Consider the following 21,265-nt stretch of genomic DNA (forward strand, 5'->3'; position numbering starts at 1 on the left):
TACTTTACTTACATTTACAGGTTTATTACAAAGGATACAACTCAGGGACAGTCAGAGGGAAGAGATGCATGGGGCGAGGTATGCGGTGGGGCTGTGTGTGGTGCTTCCATGCCCTCTCTGGGCGCATTTCCCTCTCACCTCCCTGATGTGTTCACCAAGCCGGAAGCTCATCAAATTTCCTCATTCAGGAGTTTTTATAAAGCTCAATCTCTAGCCGTACTCCCCTCCCAGGAGGAGGAAGGGGCTGAAAGTTCCAACTCTCTCATTACTTGGTCGTTCTGGTGACCAGCCCCATTGCAAGGCTGAGGGTCCCCACCCTAAGTTACCCAATTAGCATAAACACAAGTGTGACCTACAGGGGCTCATTATGAATAACAAAAGACATTCATTACCCAGGAAATTCCAAGGGTTTTAGGAGCTCTGTGCCAGGACAAAAAACTGAGGACAAAGACCAAATATATTTACTATACTAAAATATTAAACATATATATATATATATATATACACACACACATATATATATATATATATATATTTTAAAATTGCTCCAGAAGAGAGAAGAGTATTGCACATAGAGGTCCCACCCTGGCCCCCCTCCAACTCCTGGGCACACTTCCCTGATCACTGTGTCCTAGAAAAGATTTTTCAGCCTCTATCAGTCACACAGAGGCCCTGTCCTGATGGTGCCCAGGCCTCCAGGCCTGGATGGTCCGATGCCTGGAGGGCAGTCATAGGTCCCCTGGGTGGGGCTGGGGGTGGAGTGCCTGGGTCCCATAGGATGTCCTCATATAGGCTTAGAACTGGGCCAGAGGGCCGTCCTTGAGTTCCAGTCTGCTCCAGCAGGGCTCTGAGCAAGCCCACAGTGAGAGGGGGCTCTGCTCTGGGCTCAGGGAATGGGGTGGGGGGCTCCAACTCATCTGGGAGGTGTGTCCGCAGTAGAAGCAGGAGCTCAGCTGGAGCTAGGTCCGGTGGGCACAGGCGGCAAAGGAGGGGGAGGTGAGCATCAAGCCGGCGGTGCCGGGCAAATTCTGCCAACAGCAGTTTGAAGATCTCACTTCGAAGCAGGGGGCTGGAGGGGCCGAGGGCCAGGCCGGCCTCTAGAGCCCGCTCCCACTGCTCCTTTTGCACTAGCTGCCCCACAGCTTGGAGCACAGCTTTGGGCCGCCCACTGCCCAAAAGCAGCTCTAGCTCCAATGCCTCAGGTCTAGTCCCCTCCTCACCTAGTACTGCCAGGGCTCTGCGGTACAGAGGCAGCCCTGGGCCCCCTGCTCCCCAGCCAGGCCCGCCCTGCTGCTGGGCTAGCTCCACAAAAGGTGGTAGCCATCGCGGCTCCAGCCGGCAGAGGCACTGGCACAGGAGTTCAAAGAGGGGCAGTATCCCATTGGAGGGTTCCTTTCCAGCTGCTGTACCCCCTAGTACCTTCTTCCACACATCAGGGGGAGCTTGGGACCTCAGCTTGCCATTCCCATCAGGCTGCAGCTGCAGAACTCTGAGAATGGCACCCCAGGCTGCTGTTGGAAGGGCTTGGAAAATGGTGTTGAGCTGGGCCAGCTGGTCTCCCATCAACTCGGTCCTCAGAAGGCGTGCCACTTCGTGCTCTGCCAGCTCAGTCCAGCCAGCCTCCTCATCATCCCCAGCCACCAGCTGGGCTTTGAGCTGCTCTAAGGCCCGGTAATCTCGAAGCTCGGCCCTCAGTGTGGTCAACAGTGTAGATGGGGACACGTGGCCCTGGAGGATGGAGGCCAAGGCCTGAGGAGCCCGGAACATGCTGCTGTGTCTCAGTTCCTCTGGGGTGAGCTGCGCACCCCGCAGACTGCGCCGCTGGTAGTACTCGCAGGCCTCCTCAAACACCAGATCTTCAGCTGAAGGCAGCTCAAGGCCCTGCGGAGCCTCCCAGCCTACTCGAAACAGACCCAAGGCTGAAAGCAAACGAAGACCCCCCCGGGTCTCCAGCTCTTCCTCATTCTCCATGCCAGGGGCTGGTGGTTCCAGCAAATGTATTCGGTCTGTACTTAGAACCTTCCTCTCCAGCAACTGCCCGCTGCCCATGTCCAGCAGTTCCAATGTGGAGCCCAGCACACAGGCCAGAGTGCCATGAAATGTTCCCAGAGCTGCAGACCCTGCCAAGCTTACAGGTGCTTCCTGCAGGGTGCCCACAGCCCGGGTGCCACCGTGGGACTGCACCAGGCTCACAGTGCCCCTGAAATCAAGCAACAGCAGACCCTGGGGAGTTGGGGCCCAGGTATGTACAGTCAATGGCTGCCTGGGGGTGAGCAGCCCAGGAAGGCCACGGATTAGGGTCTGAAAGTCCCATGTGTCCCCTCGTCCTGGATTCAGGCTCTTACTGTGGGAGAGGCCAAGACTTGGGGCAACCACTATCACCTTGCCCTTGCCTGGGCTCCAGATGAGCAGAATGTGGCCTACGCCAGGCCAGGTGGTGGCAGTCGGCACCAGGAAGAGGTCCTTGCGGGAAGCTACCAGCCCGAAAGAGGGGCAGTGGTGCAGCAGGATATGTGTGCGGCCCAGGTTGGTGCCGGCCTCCCCGCTGGGCTCCAGAGTCCTGACGCATACGCAGTGGCTGAAAGCGGCTGCGGGAGACCTTAGCCGGTCCTCAGCGTCAGCCTGACGCTCCTCGCACCACACCAGGCGGCCTCGGGGCGCCGCCACGGCCACCACGCGGGCTCCACCGCCCCGACACAGCTCGGTGCTCTGCAGCAGCCGCCAGCCAGGCCCCACGCCCGCGCCCCACACCTCGACTAGGCCACTCTCCCACACCAGGACCAGCGCCGGACGCGCCGGCCACGGCAGGAAGAAGGCGTCTAGCGGTGAGGAGTGGCCAGCCGGCCAGGCACGCTCCAGCTCCGCGCCGGGTCCACGCACCGCGACCAGCAGCTGCGGGGCCGGCGCCCCCGGGGGTCGCAGCAGCAGCAGGTGGCGGCCGTCCAGGCTGCAGCGGACTCGGATGGCTGGGTCCCCGGCCAGCAACTCCCGGAGCCGGGCCGCGCCGCTGAAATTGCTCAGGTCCGAGAGCAGGCGCAGAGTCCCCGCTCGCTTCATGGTGCCGGCCGGCCCGTGGGGCGAGGCCCAGCTCTCAGTCCCGGGTTCTCGGGGAAGGTGGAGCGCGGGGCTGAGACTTCCGTCCCTGGTCGATGAGGTGGGCAGAGGCCGGGCTTGAGAGCCGGCTCCGCCCCGCCCCGCCCCGCCAGAGTAGTTCGGGGCTGGCCCCGCCCCCCCAGTTCACGCCCCGCCGGCGCGACACCGCCCACCAGGGGAGGAGCCAGGGAGCCTCGCCGAGGGAGGAGCCTCCCGAGCACCCAAGGGTCTCAGCGCCTCTGGTCTCTCCTGCCCTAGGCACGCTCTCCGAGTGGGCGTGTAGGCCAGCTGCCCCAGGCCCCAGGAAGCCCCGGATTGGCCCAGAGTCTGACTCAAGGATCGGGATTCCAGCTCCGCTGAGTCCTGAACTGAGAGTCCCACTCCCAAGGCTTTCCTTCCCTCCAAGCCTCGCTCTCTCACCCCAACTTATTCATTCATTTATTCATGAAATTTTTATTGAGCGCCTGTTAAGTGCCAGGCTCCGAGTGGACAGTCCTGAACAAAATAGAAAACCTTAACCTCATGGAGATGACAATCTAGTAGAAAATAATAATAATATCTAATACTTCCATGGTACTGACTGTGTGACAGCCGCAATAAGCCCCTTTTACAGATAAGGAAAATGAAGCACAGAGAGATTAAGTAAATTGGCCAAGATCACACAGCTATTAAGCGCTTTAGGCAGAGCTGGGATTTCAACCACAGGCAATCTGAGTCCAGAGTTAGTGCACCAAACCACTTTACTATATCAACAATTCATCACCCAAACGAACAGTTTGCTAGAAATCAAAATTAAAACATACTTTAGAGGCAGTGAGTCTGTGTGTAATTTCTCCAGCAACACGTACAAATTGATATGCAAGGGTCCTTTCCATCCCTTGACAGCCTTCTCAGGACATGTGATATTCCTCCTCCCTTCAAGTCCACTCCCTCTTCATGAGCCCTGCTTCTCCCTCCCTCCCCCTACAACTTCCCTGTGAACCTGCATCCATTTCTATTTCATCACCTTGTTTCTGTTCTCTTGCTCTCAGCATAGAAACACTCTCCAGTCTGTCCTGTTTTAGAAGTCACTCATCCTCATCTCCCCACCTCCACCCCATCGCTCCCTCTCCCTTTCCTTTCAGTGAAGTTTCTTGCAAAGATTTTCTGGCATTGCTGCCTCCACTTTCTCTCTTTCCATTCATTCCTGAAACCACTACTTACCAGAGTAGATCTTCCTGAGGTCTTAAGGATGTATTTATTTCTTTTTCTCTCAGACGTTTGACAACCTCCTTATTGAAAGGTCCTCTTGTAGTTTCCATGGCATCTTTCTCCTCTCATTTTTCTCTTTTTTAGGTAGTACTATCTCCAGAATTTTGTTTGCCATTCGTTCATCTTCCTCCATCATCCTTTAAATGTTGGGTTTAAATTCTATTGTGGGCCTTTTTCTTTTCTTTTTTAACGCTCTTGCTGGGCCGTTTCCTCTCTTCTCATGGCTTGAACCATTACCACTAAGCAATGGCTCCAAAATATTCATCTACAGCCCAGATATCTCTGCTAAATTCCAGTAAAGGATATCCACATGTCTACCTGGATGTATTTCTGCCGGGATGTCTCATAGACATTTCAATCTCAACACGTACTATCACCTTCCTGCCCAAATTTGCACCTCCTCTAGCTGTTCCTAGTTATCATAGGATTTCTTTCATCTTTGTATGCTCACTTTTAGAGTAGAGCCTGGCACAAACAAAGACCTCAGTAGATATTTGGTGAGGGAATGAGTAAGCTTGAGTGGGCACATGTCTGTGTGTGATATCACTAATGAAACTTTCGGCTGAGTTGCAGAAATAGGCTATCTTAAGCAAAAATGAAATTTATTAGAAGAACAAAAGGAGCTCACAGAATCTGCAGGAGACAGGAAGAACAGGCTTCGAAAATGAGCAGGAACTAAGATACTCTCTGAAGACCAAGAAATAGGAAGCACAACTGTTTTTCAGTAGGAACCATTTGGCCACCATACACCTGTTATGCATGAATTCTGACCATCCCTTCATTTTGCATCTTTTGATTAAGAGCCGAAGCCATTAGAGGCTGTACCTAGTGGCCAAGCCCAGGTAAAATGAGCTCACTTACTTTAGTTGCTCAGGGCCTGGTTTTCCACCAAGACTATCCCCAAAGGAAAAGGCCCCTAGAGTAAGAGGGGATGGGTAACTAAACCAATATAACATAGGCCTTTTATATTCCCATTTTTCAGATGAGAAACTAAGGCTCAGAGAGCTCAAGTAATTATCCAAAGTCACACAGCTAGTAGGTAGCAGCCCTGGGATTCATTTACAGTGTTCTAGAGGTTGTGCTCTTACAGACTCAGTGTATGGCCTTCTAAACTTACCCTTGTCTGAATCTGTATTTAATTCACTTGCTGGACACAGACGTGGGCAGTGTATTGTGTTGCCTCACTCTCATACCCTCTGCTCTCCTTTTCTCTTCTCCTTTGAGACTTGACTCCATCTTCACCTTCCTCCAGGAAGCCTCCAGAGATTGACATGGAATTTTTCCTTCTATCAATTTTCAGGGCATTTACAACTTGAGCTTTTCTAAGCCTGCCCTTGATAATTTACTGTCTGATATTTAAAACATTTAATTGTCTATCTATCTATCATTTTGTTACAACATACTCTCAGAATTGTAGGGTTTTTTTTACTACACCCAGAATTGGGTATTCAGTAGGTGCTCAATAAAGGTTTGTTAAAAGGAAATCAGGTAAAATAAAATCTTTATTTTTTATTTTATTTTTAGGAAGATTAGTCCTGAGCTAACATCTGCTGCCTATCCTCCTCTTTTTGCTGAGGAAGACAGGCCCTGAGCTAACATCTGTTCCCATCTTCCTCTACTTTATATGTGGGACGCCTACCACAACATGGCTTGCCAAGTGGTGCCATGTCCGCACCCGGGATCCTACCCAGCGAAGCACAGGCCACCGAAGCAGAAGGTGCGCACTTAACTGCTGCACCACCAGGCCGGCCCCTAAAATAAAATCTTAAAAAAAAAAAAAAGGGCGCCGGCCCAGTGGCCTAGTGGTTAAGTTCCTGCACTTGGCTTTGGCGGCCCAGGGTTTCGCCAGTTTGGATCCTGGGCACGGACATGGCACTGCTCATCGAGGCCATGCTGAGGCGGTGTCCCACATGCCACAACTAGAAGGACCCACAGCTAAAAATATACAACTATGTACTGGGGGACTTTGGGGAGAAAAAGGAAAAATAAAATCTTAAAAAAAAAAAAGGAAATCAGGTACAGAAAAGTGTTCTTTCAGCTGGACAGGAGGCTTCTAACTGGTGTTTAGGAACTATTGGGGTTCAGCACAAGATGTCTTCCTTTTGCCCCTTCTTACTCTTTGTTTTTCTTTTTTAAAAAATATTTTATTTTTTCCTTCTTCTCTTCAAAGCCCCCCAGAACATAGTTGTATATTTTAGTTGTGGGTCCTTGTAGTTATGGCATGTGGGACGTCACCTCAGCACGGCCTGATGAGCGGGTCCTAGGTCCTCGCCCAGGATCCGAACTGGCAAAACCCTGGGCCGCCAAGCAGAGTGCTCAAACTTAACCACTTGGCTACGAGGCCGCCCCTCTCACTCTTTTTGATATCCTATTAAGGTACAACTTTTTACCATTAATCATGTCTTACACTACTGTGTGAATAGAGAAAAATAAAAATCTTCCAAGAAAGAACCTGGGCTTTTGGCTTATTAAGATTTCTTTCCTGGGGCCCGCCTGGTGGCACAGCGGTTAAGTGTGCACGTTCTGCTTCAGCGGCCTGGGGTTTGCTGGTTCAGATCCTGGTTGTGGACATGGCACTGCTTGGCACACCATGCTGTGGTAGGCGTCCCACATATAAAGTAGAGGAAGATGGGCACGGATGTTAGCTCAGGGCCAGTCTTCCTCAGCGAAAAGAGGAGGATTGGCAGCAGTTAGCTCAGGGCTAATCTTCCTCAAAAAAAAAGAAAAAAGAAAAGATTTCTTTCCTGATAGATCTGGGTTCAAATTCTTCTTCATCTCTTACTAACTTTAGAACATTAGGCAAGCTAATCACTGAGAACCTTTGTTTTCTCATCTGGGAAGTACCTACTACATAAAGTCATTGTAAGAGTTGAATGACACACACTGCCCAGCATATTGTTTTTAATCTTCCATTTTGCTTATGAGAAAACTGAACCTCAGAAAGGTTGTTACTTGCCAAGTTAATGCAGTCTTACACGGTGCTTTGCACCTGGAAGTCACACAAATACATATTCGTTGAATGAATGAGTTTGTTTTCAATCTTTCTCTTACAAAGTTGCTGTAAACAGCTTGAAACATCTTTCCAAACTTTGCCAGTGTTTCAGAGGACATATTTATTCCTAGAAGTGGAATTGCCAGTTCAGAGTCTGCCATATTTTAAAAAACTGCTACTACAGCTTGCATCTACAAGACCCTCAATAGATGTTTATTTTGCTAATTTCTTTCTCGCGGTGCATTTCGGGAGTTGTAGTTTTTATGATGCTTGCTGGGAATCGTAGTCTGAGCCAGCCTCAGGAAGCGGGCGTGGACGCACCAATCAGCCGGCAGGCTTTAGGACCCTGCGGGGCACGGCGGGCCGGGGGGAAGGGTCGGGGGAGGTCGGGAGCGCGTCCGTGAGCCCGGAGCAGCGGCGGCGTCGGTGGTGTCGGGAGCGAGCGGGCCGGGAGCGGCAAGGGTGGTGGAGGAGGAGCCCGGGGCTCGGTAAGCGGCGCCGGCCCAGGCCTGTCCCCGAACCTGGCCAGCCCCCGTAAGTCCTGCCTTCGTGGGCCTTGGCCCCGAGGCGGCTCTGGGGGCGGGGCCTGCGCTCGCCGAGGGGCTGACGGGCGTGGGAGGGGGAGGGGAGGGGAGGGGAGGGGGTGGGGGAGAGGGAGGGAGCGAGCTCAGCTGCTGAGGCGGGCTGAGGCTGTGCGTGGTGGGAAGGCTGGGCCCCGGGCGGCAAAGCAGAGCGAGAATCCGCTTGCCCCTCCAGCGGCCAGTCCCTCCCGTCATCCGGTGCCGGTCTCGTCCCTGCCCGTCCCTTCTGGGCCCTCCTGGCAGTCGAGGCGCTGACCTTTGACGCCAGCACGGAGCTTACCTGGACCCCTGGAGCAGCCTCGAGAGCCTCTCCTCCCGGGTTGTCCCCGCCCCTGAGTGGCCTTCAGCCCAACCTGGCCTTGAGATGAGGCCGTGGGGCAAGACCCCTGAGAAGGGCTAGAGGAAGGGCACTCTGTCCGAGGTCTTCAGGTGTCCCGGAATGGCCCCCATCCTGGCCCTGTTTTCAGTCTGTGACCGGCGGACTTCAGCCTACCCTTCACACAGAAGCAGTGAAGCTACCGTGTTTTCTCTAGGTTACTTGGTGCGAACCTGGGAAACGAACCTGTTCTCAGGCAAGTGTGGGGAAGAAACAAGAGGAGAAGAAAACTGGTTCCCCAAGGGGAGGAGAGCTATCAGAAGCTGCGTGCTGCCTCTGGAGAATGGGCAAGTGGAAGGATCATCAGACCCTTCCCAGTTCTTTCTCTCCAGGAAAAGTTTTGAGCTTAGTGAGAGCTGTTTCTTTGCTATTCTGAGCTCTCAGTGGCTTTGTAAGCCAGGGCAAATATGGTTTGTGCCTCTGCCCTTACCTTAGCACAAGTTAATTGGAATTATTTGGGGTGTGCTTTTAGTTGGATTTGTGTGCACAATACATCCTGTGTGAAGGCTTTTGGGCTATCAGATGCATCTAGAGAAAGGTGGATCCTTCTTATTAGGATGTGTAAAGGAGGAATTCCCATTCTTTTCTTAGTGAATAAGGGAGCCTTTAAGGCATTGTCATTGGATGTTGTAATTCATTCTAATTCATTCACTGGTTCAGCATTTGTATACTAATAAAGTAATCCTTGAAAACGCAAAGCAGTTGTTATGAAAGTTGAAATTTCATGTTGAAGGAGCCAAGTTCAAGAATCCATAAAATTTAGGGAAAATAGCCAAATAACAAATTGATCCAGGATATACGAGAGTGAACTGTTATTCAGCACACATTTGTTGAGCACTTACTGTGTAACTGGGGTTAGAAATATGAATATTTGTCCTCAAGGACATCAGAGAGACATATTCATATGAAAATTGTAGTGCCACGTGTTACATATCCATATGAAGGAACTAATACAGTGAAGGGAATACTGCCGTTGTCTGGGAGAGTCAGGGAAATCTTCGCAGGGAGGAGATACTTGAGTTGGGTGTTGAAGGATGAGTAGGAGCTTGCACAAGTAGGGAGAGGCATTTCAGCATGTGCAAAGGCATGGTGAAAAGCATGAGGGGAAAAAAATAACATGGTGTTTAAGAGTCAGAAATTTGTCCCAAGCAGGATGTGTGGTGGGCAAATTGCCAGGAGGTGAAACTGAAAAGAGAGTAGGGAGCCATTGGGGCTTTTTTTTTGAGGAAGATTAGCACTAAGCTAACTACTGCCAGTCCTCCTCTTTTTGCTGAGGAAGACTAGCCCTGAGCTAACATACGTGCCCATCTTCCTCCACTTTATATGTGAGATGCCTACCACAGCATGGTTTGCCACGCGGTGCCATGTCCACACCTGGGATCTGAACCGGGGAACCCGGGCCACCAAAGCAGAACGTGCTCACTTAACTGCTGTGCCACCGGGCCGGTCCCTTGGAGCCTTTTATGTTAGGGAGTGACAGAAGTGCAGAGTAAAATAATGAGACACAAGATAGTGAGACTAAAGTTGTAGTTGACTGAGAGTGTGAATAAAGTCAGAAATATTCTGAGATAAATGCAACAGGTTTTAGTGCCTGGGGAGAGAGAGTGGGTTAAGGTTTCTAGTTTGAGAGATTGAGTGAATGGGAATTTCGTTGACCAGGATATGGATTAGAAAAAGTTGAGCAGATTTTTTAAGGGTTAGGGTGGCTATGGAAAGAGATATAGGGGAGATAGTCTGGTATGCTGAGATCAGGTTGCTGGTGGGATGTGCATATAGGGATGTTAGTCGGCAGCTGGAAGTAAGGAGCTGTGGTGAGCTTAATATCTTGGCAGTAGCTCTCAGTGAGGGCATATTTGAAAAAAATCTTGGGAAAAATAATTTTTATAAGGAAGTATCAGAATATGCACTTCTTCTATTTAATAGTGAACTTCTCAAGGCAGAGACCATAACTTAGTGATTTTAGGTCCTTTTTTGTCACACTATGCCCGTGTTATTACAAGGTCTTGATAAATGTTAGTTATTAAGCTAGCAGGACATCAATTTACTTTGTGAGGTTGCAGTTACCTTTTGGACTTTCTTTAAGATTATGGGAGTCTGTCGTATAATTTTCATTTTATACTTATCTGGTATTCAGGAGACTTGTGTGGTTCAAAAGGAAAGGAAATGAAGAAGATATGAGTGATGTTGTGCTGCATGAGGAAATTCCGGGCTTGAGCAGGAGATAGACAGAATTAATTTACAAGGGGCTCCTGCTTACTGAGAAGAGAATCTTACAATGAATTCTCATTCTGGGAGATGTCAGAAAGGTATGATTTTCAATCAGAGTTTCCTGAAATCCTGTTAGTTTGGAGCTAGTTCCTCCTTCTGACGGTGCAAGTGCCTTCCTTCTTTTATAAAATAATTTGAAAGGGAACCTGAGGTAGTTGTGTTTATTTAGACCTCTTCATCTGTATTATTAGTTTGTGAAAGTAGGCAGACTCAGTAGATTCTGACGGGACCAGATTGAATTCTCTTCTGTGAAGCTGGTTCACTTCCAGTAGCTATAGACAATGGCTGATACCCGCGGTAGCTATTGGGAAATCCCTGGTTTTGCCACTTGCTGCTTAGTCTTGGGAAAGTCCCTGAATGACTTCGACCTTCAAGTGTAGGCTAAACACCCACTCTCAGGTGAGCACTGTCCAGAGCACACACAAGATATGGACACTGCCCCAAAGTGGGTCATGTGCTTACTAAATGAGGCTGGTTTTGTCCTAGTATCTAGAAAATAGGCTTGATGCTTGTCAGATGATGTCCTGAGTTGACTGACTGACCTTGGATAAAGTGGGAATGTTGATATTATGGGTATCTGTTTGGAGTTTCCATAGAACTTTAATTGAATCTGGATTTTGAATGTTTTACTAGTCAACATCTGATTTTTTGCACTAACAGGATATTTCTGATAGAAAGGCTACCAGAGAGATTTAGTGGCGTTACCACTTACTACCTGTGTTAATTTGGGCAAAGTAAAATCCTCATTGTAAAATTATGGTAATAGTGCCTACTTCATTTGTTTGTTGTAAGCATTAAATACAGTATATTTAAAGCACTTAGTGCCGAGTATCTAGTGAGTACTCAGTAGTGTTATTTATTATTATATCACCTTGAGTGAGAGATTGTACTCTGAAAGATTTGGAAGAATGAGTGATGAATTCCATCCCCGGGAATTAAAAAAAGAAAAGTGATAGAATAAGGGGTTGGTGGCTTGTCCTGGAGCTCCCCATGAAGGGAATTCAGAGAGGCGCCTTCAAGAATGCAGGCCTCACTCTGTTTTCATTTTGGAGATATAAAAGATTGGAGTGACTAGCACTAAAAATCCTTTAAAATGGAAGGGAGTTATATGCTTGTTTTAGAGCCAGTCTGTAGGGTGAAATTGGGGGAAGCTGTGTTCCATGCTATGAGAGAAGCTGTGGCAAGGAACCATGTGAAACAGTAGGATGTGAATCCCGCAAGTGAGCTAAATCCTTGAGACCTTCAGAAAGGAAGAGGCATGTTAAAAACTAGTTTGAGAAATGAAGGGTTGGGGTTTGTAGGTAGAAATACCCTACATTGTCTTAAATGCTTACAGTGCTAGTATTTACCTCCAGGGAATGTGGTATGCCTTGCAGAAGAATTTAGGAAGAGCAGATAACTTCTGCCTAAAGATTAAAAGAAACACAAAACTTTTGCATCTAGAGGAACTAGGGAACTTTTAGAGGACAGGAGACTATTTCTGGCTTTATAAACGTATTGCTTCTTGTTGTGTATGGGGTGAACGGCTCATGGTCAGACATTGGTGATATTTGACTCAGCCACAACTCCTGGGCAGATAGGATTTTCATCTCCTTCACTAAGCATTGTGGATTAGTATAGTCAGTGTGTCTTGTAGTGCTCTTTCACAGATGGGCAAACTGGGGCTAAGATCCTAAGGGAAGGGGGTACTGTTGGTGAGTTCATATGGGGAGAATGAGATGGGAATAGGTGGAGGTTGCTCCAGTGCCTTTTTTAGAGATGGCCAAAGTTTTATTCATCCTTTCAATGTCATCTTCTGTCCAGATGCTCCTTTCCTTTCAAAGCTGGATTTAAGGCTTTGATGAGTACTTCTCAAACTTTAGTGAGTATCAGAATTACTTGGGGCAGGGTTTTTCAACTTTGGCACCATGGAGGTATTGGTCTAGATAATGCTTTGTTGTGGAAACTTTCCTGTGCATTGTAGGATATTTAGTAGCATCCCAGTAAATGCCAGTAGTGTCTCCCCTCCCAGTTGTGACAACCAAAAATGTCTCTAGGCATTGATGTCCCCTGGGAGGCAAAATTGCCCCAGTTGAGAACCACCGACCTGGGGTAATTATTAAAAATGTAGACCCCCTAGTCCTTATCTTGTTTTTTTTCTGTTCTTTTTCTTTTCTTTCTTTCTTTTTTTTTTTTTTTTGAAAATTAGCCCTGAGCTAACATCTGCTGCCAATCCTCCTCTTTTTGCTGAGGAAGACTGGCCCTGAGCTAACATCCATGCCCATCTTCCTCTACTTTATCTGTGGGACACCTGCCATAGCATGGCTTTTGCCAAGCGGTGCCATGTCCGCACCCGGGATCCGAACTGGCGAACCCTGGGCCGCCAAGAAGCAGAACGTGCGAACTTAACCTCTGTGCCACCGGGCCGGCCCCCCTAGTCCTTATCTTGAAAAGTCTGTTTCAGTAGTGGGATAGGGGGCTTAGGAATCTACATTTTCAGGAGGCACCCCAGGAGATTCTGAAACAGGTGATCACAGCTCTGCAGTGGTAAAGCACATTCTCTCCTAAGCTGAAAGCTGTACGAACTTATGCTTGCTCTTCATTTCATCTTTTTTGTTTTACTATATCTTTCCATTCATTTTCGAGTTTCAGTGGAGAATTATTCTTAGAGCTTTGACTAAGCTCATTAAAATAGTATCAATTAAAATCCTGTAGTGGATATCAGTGTGTTTCAGCATTTTTTTCCGACTACTGTGTTGGATACATCTGTCAAGTTGACTAGACACTTGGATTCTTCTCCAGTTTTTTCTTTCAAGTTTCCTACCATTCCATTTGTTTATCTCTCTCTGTTTTTCACTTTACCATTATCGATATTTATATATGTATGCGTGCATCAGATAGTTATCTTTTACTTTCTGCCATAGCACCTCTACCCACTGGCAAACTAGAGTGATGAAACTCAAGGTATCTTCACGCTCCAAAGTTTTCTTTTTTTTTTTTTTTTAAAGATTTTATTTTTCCTTCTTCTGCCCAAAGCCCCCAGTACATGGTTGCATATTTTCAGTTGTGGATCTTTCTAGTTGTGGCATGTGGGATGGCGCCTCAGCATAGCCTGATGAGTGGTGCTAGGTTTGCACGCAGGGTCCGAACTGGCGAAACCCTGGGCTGCCATAGCAGAGCACGCCAACTTAACCACTGGGCCACTGGGCTGGCCCCTGGACGCTCCGAAGTTTGTTCATTAAGGTTGGTGAGTGTATACTCCTCCTCCTCCTCACTCCCCTGGATCCTCTTCACAGGCTCTCTGCAGATCCTCAGCTTTGTTTACATGTAGGTTACTCTACTTCTGCTCATTCCTCTGCCTTTTGAGAGACAGTATAGTATAGTGGTTAAGAGCAGGGACTGTGACATCAGACTGCCTGGGTTTGAGTCCCTACTCACACTTACACTGGCAAGTGGTTTTTTTTTTTTTAACTATTTCATGTTTTAGTTTTCTTATTGTAAAGTTCCTGGATGATAGGTTTGTTGTGAGGAGACAATGAATTAATGTATATAAAGCGCTTAGAACAGTGCTTGGTACATAGTAAGTGCTAAATAAATGTTCACTCTTTGGTTGTTATTTTATTTTATTTTGTGCTTTTTCTCCCCGAATCCCCCCAGTACATAGTTTTATATTTTAGTTGTGGGTCCTTCTAGTTGTGGCATGTGGGACGCCCCCTCAACGTGGCCTGATGAGCGGTGCCATATCTGCACCCAGGATTCGAACCTGTGAAACCCTGGCCCACCAAAGCAGAGCACACAAACTTAACCACTCAGCCACAGGGCCGGCCCCTTCTTGTTATTTTAGATTGCTGTCCTGAGTGTGCAAGTTGAGGACTCTACCAGCCTCTTTTCTAGTGTTCTGCATGGGTGCTGTTAAATTTTCATATATATATGAACATACACACTTTTTCAGATTGAGGAATAGCTTACATAGTGTGAAGTATACAACTTGATGATTTTCTTACACATGTACACACTTGTGTTACCTCCACTCAGATCAAGTTAGAGCACATTTCTGGTACCTCAGAAGGCTTCTTTGTGCTCCTTCTCCTCTCCACTCGTCTCCCTACCAAGGGTAACCACTATTCTGACCTCTGTCACCATAGATTAATTTTGCTTTTTTGAACTTCCTATAAATGGAATCATTAGTTTGTATTCTTTTTTTTAAGTTATTTTATTTATTTATTTTTTTAAGATTTTATTTATTTTTTTCCTTTTTCTCCCCAAAACCCCCCAGTACATAGTTGTATATTCTTCGTTGTGGGTCCTTCTAGTTGTGGCATGTGGGAAGCTGCCTCAGTGTGGTTTGATGAGCAGTGCCATGTCCGTGCCTAGGATTTGAACTGACGAAATGCTGGGCTGCCTGCAGCGGAGCGCGCGAACTTAGCCACTCGGCCACGGGGCCAGCCCCTCTTTTTTTTTTTTTTTTTTTTGAGGAAGATTAGCGCTGAGCTAACTGCTGCCAATCCTCTTCTTTTTACTGAGGAAGACTGGCCCTGAGCTAACATCCGTGCATCCGTGCCCATCTTCTTCTACTTTATATGTGGGTCGCCTACCACAGCATGGCTTTTGCCAAGTGGTGCCATGTCTGCACCCAGGATCTGAACCAGTGAACCCTGGGCCACTGAGAAGCGGAACATGTGAACTTAACCGCTGCGCCACTGGGCTGGCCCCTGTACTCTTTTCTTTTGAATGTTTTTCATTCAGCATCTGTGAAATTTCTCAATGTTGTTTCAATAATTTGTTCTTAGAAATTTCTGTGTAGTATTCTATTGTATGAATATATTGTAATTTTCCCATTCTGCTGATGGACATTTGAATTCTCTATATATGTTAAAGAAAACTCTCAGAAACAGAAAACACCCACTACAATAAACTTTATAAAAACATTTCAAAAAGGGAATGTTTATACTCTAGGCACTCTTGCATTTCTGTTTCTCGAACGTGCCAAGCGTTTTCAAATCTTGAAGCCTTTGCATTTGCCATTTCCTCCACCTGGAACGTTTTTTCCCAAGATTTTCACACAACTGTTTCCTTCCTGTTATTCTGATCTCAGCCGTTGTATCACTTCTCATAGAGGCCTTGTTTAATCTCCCGATTAATGTAGTCCCACTAGGCAGTTTGTCACCAGGGTACTTATCACTGTCTCAACTTGTTTGTTGTCTTTCTCCCCTCTTCTAGAATGAAAACTCTATGAGCAGGAATCTTGTCATCTTGTCCACTGTTGTCTCCCTAGTGCTTGGCCCCTAAAAGGTGCTCAGTAAATATTTGTTGAATGAGTGAATGAATGAATGTCTGACCTGTGCATATGTATTTTTCTTTGTAGATGAAGGGAACATTTGTTTGTATTTGTTTTCCTTCTTTCCCTTAATTTTTTTCTTTTCTCTCTCCTCTCCTTTTTCTTTCCTTAGATACTGGTTGAAATGTTGTAGGATGTTTACCTCAGCATCTACCTGCAGTACTATTTTGGAGCCTCTCTCAACAGTGAAGAGAGGGTGATACTTGCTAACAGTCCATTATAAGTGTGAACCTAGAACCCCAGACCGCTAACTTTGGAAGCCTTCAGAGAGCTGTTCTGTGTGTTTTTTTCCCAGCTTCATTGAAGTATAATTGATATATGTCATTGTGTAATTATTATTATTATTTTTTTGAGGAAGATTGGCCCTGAGCTAACATCTGTGCCCATCTTCCTCTACTTTATATGTGGGACACCTGCCACAGCATGGCTTGATAGGTGGAGGTCCTCACGCGGGATCCAAACCAGCGAACCCCTGGCTGCCAAAATGGAGCATGTGAACTTAACTCCTGTGCCACTGGGGCGGCCCCCCGCATTGTGTAACTTTAAGGTGTACAACATGATGATTTGATATACATATATATTGTGAATTGATTGCCACAATAAGGTTAGTTAACACATCTATTACCTCACATTGTTACCTTTTTTTGAGGAAGATTAGCCCCGAGCTAACATCTGCTGCCAATTCTCCTCTTTTTTGTGCTGTGGAAGGTTGACTCTGAGCTAACAGCTGTGCCCAGCTTCCTCTACTGCATATGTGGGGTGCCTGCTACAGCAGGGCTTGATGAGTAGTGCATAGGTCCGCACCTGGGATCCGAACTGGCGAACCCCATGCTGCCGAAGTGGAGCCCGTGAACCTAACCACTATGCCACCAGGCCAGCCCACCTTTTTTTTTTGTGTGGTGAGAACGTTTAAGATCTACTCTCTTAGCAACTTTCAAGTATACAGTACAGTATTCATTTTTTTTTTAAGATTTTATTTTTCCTTTTTCTCCCAAAGCCCCCTGGTACATAGTTGTGTATTTTTAGTTGTGGGTCCTTCTAGTTGTGGCATGTGGGACGCCACTTCAGCATGGCCTGATGAGCAGTGCCATGTCCATGCCCAGGATTCGAACTGGTGAAACCCTGGGCTGCCAAAGCAGAGTGCGTGAACTTAACCACTTGGCCACGGAGTTAGCCTCCACAGTACAGTATTCTTAACTAGTATTGTCACTGTGCTGTACATCAGATCACCAGAACTTACTCATTTTATAGCTGGAAGTTTGTACCTTTTTATGAATATCTCTCCATTTCGTCCACTCCCCAGCCCCTGGCAATCTACCAGTTTACTCTCTGTTTCTATGCATTCAGCTTTTTTAGATTCTACATATAAGTAAGATCATACAGTATTTGGTCTTTCTCTGTCTGGCTTATTTCACTTAGCATAATGCCCTCAAGATTCATCCATGTTGTTGCAGATGCCAGGATTTCCTTCTTTTTTATGACTGAATAATATTGCATTGTATATATACCACATTTTCTTTATCCATTTGTCCATCAATGGACACTTAGATTGTTTCCGTGTCTTGGCTGTTGTGAATAATGCTGCAATGAACATGGGGTTGCAAATACTGCTTCTAGATAGTGATTTTGTTTCCTTTAGATATATGCCCAGAAGTGGGTTTGCTAGAGTATATGGTAGTTCTATTTCTATTTATTTATTTATATTATTATTATTTTTTTGGTGAGGAAGATTGGCCCTGAGCTAACATCCATTGCCAATCTTCCTCTTTTTGCTTGAGGAAGATTGTTGCTGAGCTAACATCTGTGCCCGTCTTCTTCTACTTTGTGTATTGGACGCCACCACAGCAGGCTTGATGAGCGGTGTGTAGGTCCATGCCCAGGATCTGAATCCCTGGGCTGCCAAGGTAGAGTGCATGAACTTAACAACTATGCCACTGGGTCGGCCCCTCATAGTTCTGTTTTTAGTATTTTGAGGAACCTCCATACTGTTTTCCATAGTGGCTGTATCAGTTTACATTCCCACCGATAGTGCACAAGGGTTCCCTTTTCTGTATATCCTTGCCATGGCTCCTTTTTACAGATTGGCAAATTGAAGCCCAGGGAAGTACAGGAACCTTAAGGTTATACAATGAATGTATAAGGACTGAGACTAAAACTCAAGATTTTTGATAGATTAACTGTGGGAACTCTCTGGAAATTAGAGTGAATTTCTATTAAATTAGTTTTCTGATACTAGAGTTAACGTGTATTGTGCTTAAGAAGACAATAAGACACAAATGAATATCTAGCTAAATGTAACTAGCCTTGCTTGCATATTAGACATTGGAAGAGTTTGACCTTAGATTTTAAAATCTTGATGTTTGGTTATTTCATCCTATAGGGATGTGAAGTGCTATGCATTTAAGAAGTGTGTGGCTGGATTGCTTTAAGATACCGTTCTTAAAAAGTTGTATGACTTGGGTCTTTCAGAGAGAAATTGTGCTGCATGTTGTGGGACCAGCAGTCCCTGAGATTTAGGAATAAGAGACCTAATTGATTTACCATTGAGTTGTGGGGATTTGAAGCCGTTCCTAAGTTTGATGGCAGGTGAAATAGTATGGAAAAGTTGCCTGAGTCTTTTTTATACTTTACCTATTATGTCTTTTTTCTGAGAAATTGTATTAAGCCTAGGATGACATTTATATGGGATTACTGTGGCTTTGCTGTATTTGCTTCTTCACCAGAAGGATTTTTTTTTTTTGGTGAGGAAGTTTGGCCCCGAGCTAACATCTGTTGCCAGTCTTCCTCTTTTTGCTTCAGGAAGAGTGTTGCCGAGCTAACATCTGTGCCAGGTTTCCTCTGTTTTATGTGGGATGCCACCACAGCGTGGCTTGATGAGCAGTGCTAGTTCCATGCTTGGGATCCGAACCTGCAAACCCCAGGCTGCTGAAGCGGAGTGCACCGACTTAGTGACTGTGCCACCCAGCTGGACCCACGAGAAGGATTTAAAAGCCGATCAGGAGAGGTCATAGCATAGTCATAGAATTTGTCTTTCCCTTCCTGTGGTCCCATAGCATTTTTTTTATACTTTTACTCTATTTCTCATGATTTGCTGTGTGCTGTCAGCTATTACGTGTCTGTCTCTGCCAGTAGATTGTGAGCTCGTAGAGGATCAGGTGTAGAATTTCATCTTTGTAACCTCATAGGGCCTAAACTAGTGTTTTACAATATTTCAATGTTCCTTATGTGTTTGCGGTATTTCAGTGATGCTGAGAGAATCATTAGATGATACAGTCCGCTTGTTTCACTGGTAAGGAAACTGAGAAGCACAGTGACTTACTCGGTGTCATCTAGTTGTTTGGGAGACTTGTGTTCTAGTCTCAGTTCTGCTGGTTGTTTGTTCCATTATGCCTTGCTGCTTCTCAGCTGGTACTGGCGCTCTCTGGAGCAGGGGAGGGTTGTGAAAGAGGGAAAAAGCACTGGCAGGATGTAAACAGATTACACTCACATCACTGATGTGCTGCAGTTTACTGCTCTACCGGTCAGATATTTTACTTTCAAATTTAGGAGCACAGTCTTAATTTCTGAGACCCCAAACAAACTTTTGTAAGAGTTCCGCTCTTCTCTCAGTCCACGACTCTAGAAACACCCTTCTTTGCTGTGTTCTGTGGATAGAAGTACTGGCAGGAGGAGGAGACTTTGTGTTTCCAGTCACATTTCAGACAGCTTGGGTGGTAAATTCCTGTTGCTTGTGAGGATGTATTGAGGCCCTTAGTTTAAACTCCTCCTGCTCCAGATGGAAGGAGAGTGATGAAAAGAATTTAATTTCTTAGGAAATTTGGTACTTTGGATTGGAATTGTTTTTCTCTCCTCTCCTGTTCCCTTTTGCTTATTAGAAAGTATTGATTCTGGAATAAAGTGAATTGATTAGATTTGGGGTGGACATTGATTACCTGTAACCCAGTTATAAATTCTCAGAGGGAGATGTTTGTAAACATGTGCTTTTCACATCTAGGAACTCATGGTTCCTGCTCTTTTTGCTAATCAACTGGTTGAAGCCAAGTACACAAAAGATCTATATCCACTAAGCTTAGAATTGCATTGCTTTTGATTTATTTTAATAGGATCCTCTTGATTTCCAATTTATTTTCTCCCGATAAGGGCATCTTCCTCTTGACAACCTATTTAAAAGACACAGGCATGTTTTGAACAGAGGCTGTATTTCATGCTTAAGGCAAAGCCATGATCAATATAGTATAAATTGCCCAAAAGGATCGTTCTCTTTTGTTGTTGTTTCTATTTTTTCCTTCAGTTTTCTCTGGACTACAGTGGAATTTGAGGGCTTAGTGAGGCCTTGATAAAGGTAGGTGTTACTAAAATTTTAGGTTAGACCTAGGACTTTTCAGATTTTTCTCCACGTATTTCAGACTTACTCAGTGATGAGCAGACACTGAGCATTTACCATGAGCCGAGGGCTTATAGAAAAAGTATGAAATGTAGTCACTTTGCTAAAGATGTTTAATATCTAGTTGGGGAAATTTTCTGTGCTTTGTGCCTTTCCTGCTCAAAGGTAAATCTCCTTTTTTGACTATATGTATTAGAGAAAGACATTGTCTGAGATATAATCTTTTATGCTATTGGGTGATCTCTTCCTTAAACAAAATTTTGATTTTGGTTTGAAAGATAGTGTATACTTTCCAAAAGTCATTGAACAAAATGAATTTTGTTGGGGGCTGGCCTGGTAGCACAGTGGTTAAGTATGCACGTCCTGCTTTGGCAGCTTGGGGTTTGCCACTTCGGATCTCGGGTGTGGATGTAGTACTGCTTGGCAAGCCATGCTGTGGTAGGTGTCCCGCATATAAAGGAGAGGAAGATGGGCACGGATGTTAGCTCAGGGTCAGTCTTCCTCAGCAAAAAGAGGAAGATTGGCAGCAGATGTTAGTTCAGGGCTAATCTTCCTCAAAAACAAAAAAATAAATTAATTTTTGCTCTGCTGCTTTGGATTTCCCTGCAAGTGGAAATCAGGCTTCTCATTACCCCCATACTTGCCACTGGGTAAGATTAAGTTTCACAACTGGAGCCTAGGATTTAAGAGAGGAATTTTGTTAATAATAGAAAGAATCTTGGAAGTGAGAGAATATGTGTAAATTCACAGTGGAGACCTGTGGGATTTCAAGTTCTCATTTGAAAAAAATTGGGAATTCCTTGAGGCAAGATGAGAAAATTTTGGCATGGTTCATGGAAATGAATGGAACTACTTTTATATAGAATTGACTCATAGAACTGCTTTTATTTATTTATTTTTTGCTGAGGAAGATATGCCCTGAGCTAACATCTGTTGTCAATCTTCCTCTTCTTTTGCTTGAGGAGGATTAGCCCTGAGCTAATATGTGTGCCAATCTCTACTT

At 46.0% G+C, this 21,265-nt stretch overlaps 2 protein-coding genes across 20 annotated transcripts in view; one reads left to right on the top strand and one right to left on the bottom strand.

Annotated features, from left to right (window-relative positions):
* On the bottom strand, positions 1 to 3,178 carry HPS6 (HPS6 biogenesis of lysosomal organelles complex 2 subunit 3). Its single transcript, XM_070558270.1, has one exon. The coding sequence runs from the start codon at positions 3,055 to 3,057 to the stop codon at positions 646 to 648; it is 2,412 nt and encodes an 803-aa protein (XP_070414371.1). The 5' UTR covers positions 3,058 to 3,178; the 3' UTR covers positions 1 to 645.
* A 4,430-nt stretch (positions 3,179 to 7,608) lies between these two features.
* The window catches only part of ARMH3 (armadillo like helical domain containing 3), a 173,211-nt gene continuing 159,554 nt past the window's right edge, over positions 7,609 to 21,265 (top strand). For 4 of the 19 annotated variants that reach the window (XR_011522376.1, XR_011522396.1, XR_011522398.1 and 1 more), the window contains exon 1: positions 8,222 to 8,489. Coding sequence is in view for 2 of the 19 variants with exons in the window: in XM_070558306.1 (XP_070414407.1) it covers positions 8,357 to 8,489 (133 nt within the window). In the remaining 17 variants the exon portion in view is untranslated. Of the gene's footprint in view, positions 7,871 to 8,220; positions 8,643 to 21,265 lie in introns of those variants that run through there. The other 15 variants (XR_011522399.1, XR_011522417.1, XM_070558350.1 and 12 more) reach the window with 10 other exon arrangements.

This window comes from Equus przewalskii, chromosome 1 (genome assembly GCF_037783145.1).
Source record: "Equus przewalskii isolate Varuska chromosome 1, EquPr2, whole genome shotgun sequence".
Taxonomy (NCBI): Eukaryota; Metazoa; Chordata; class Mammalia; order Perissodactyla; family Equidae; genus Equus; species Equus przewalskii.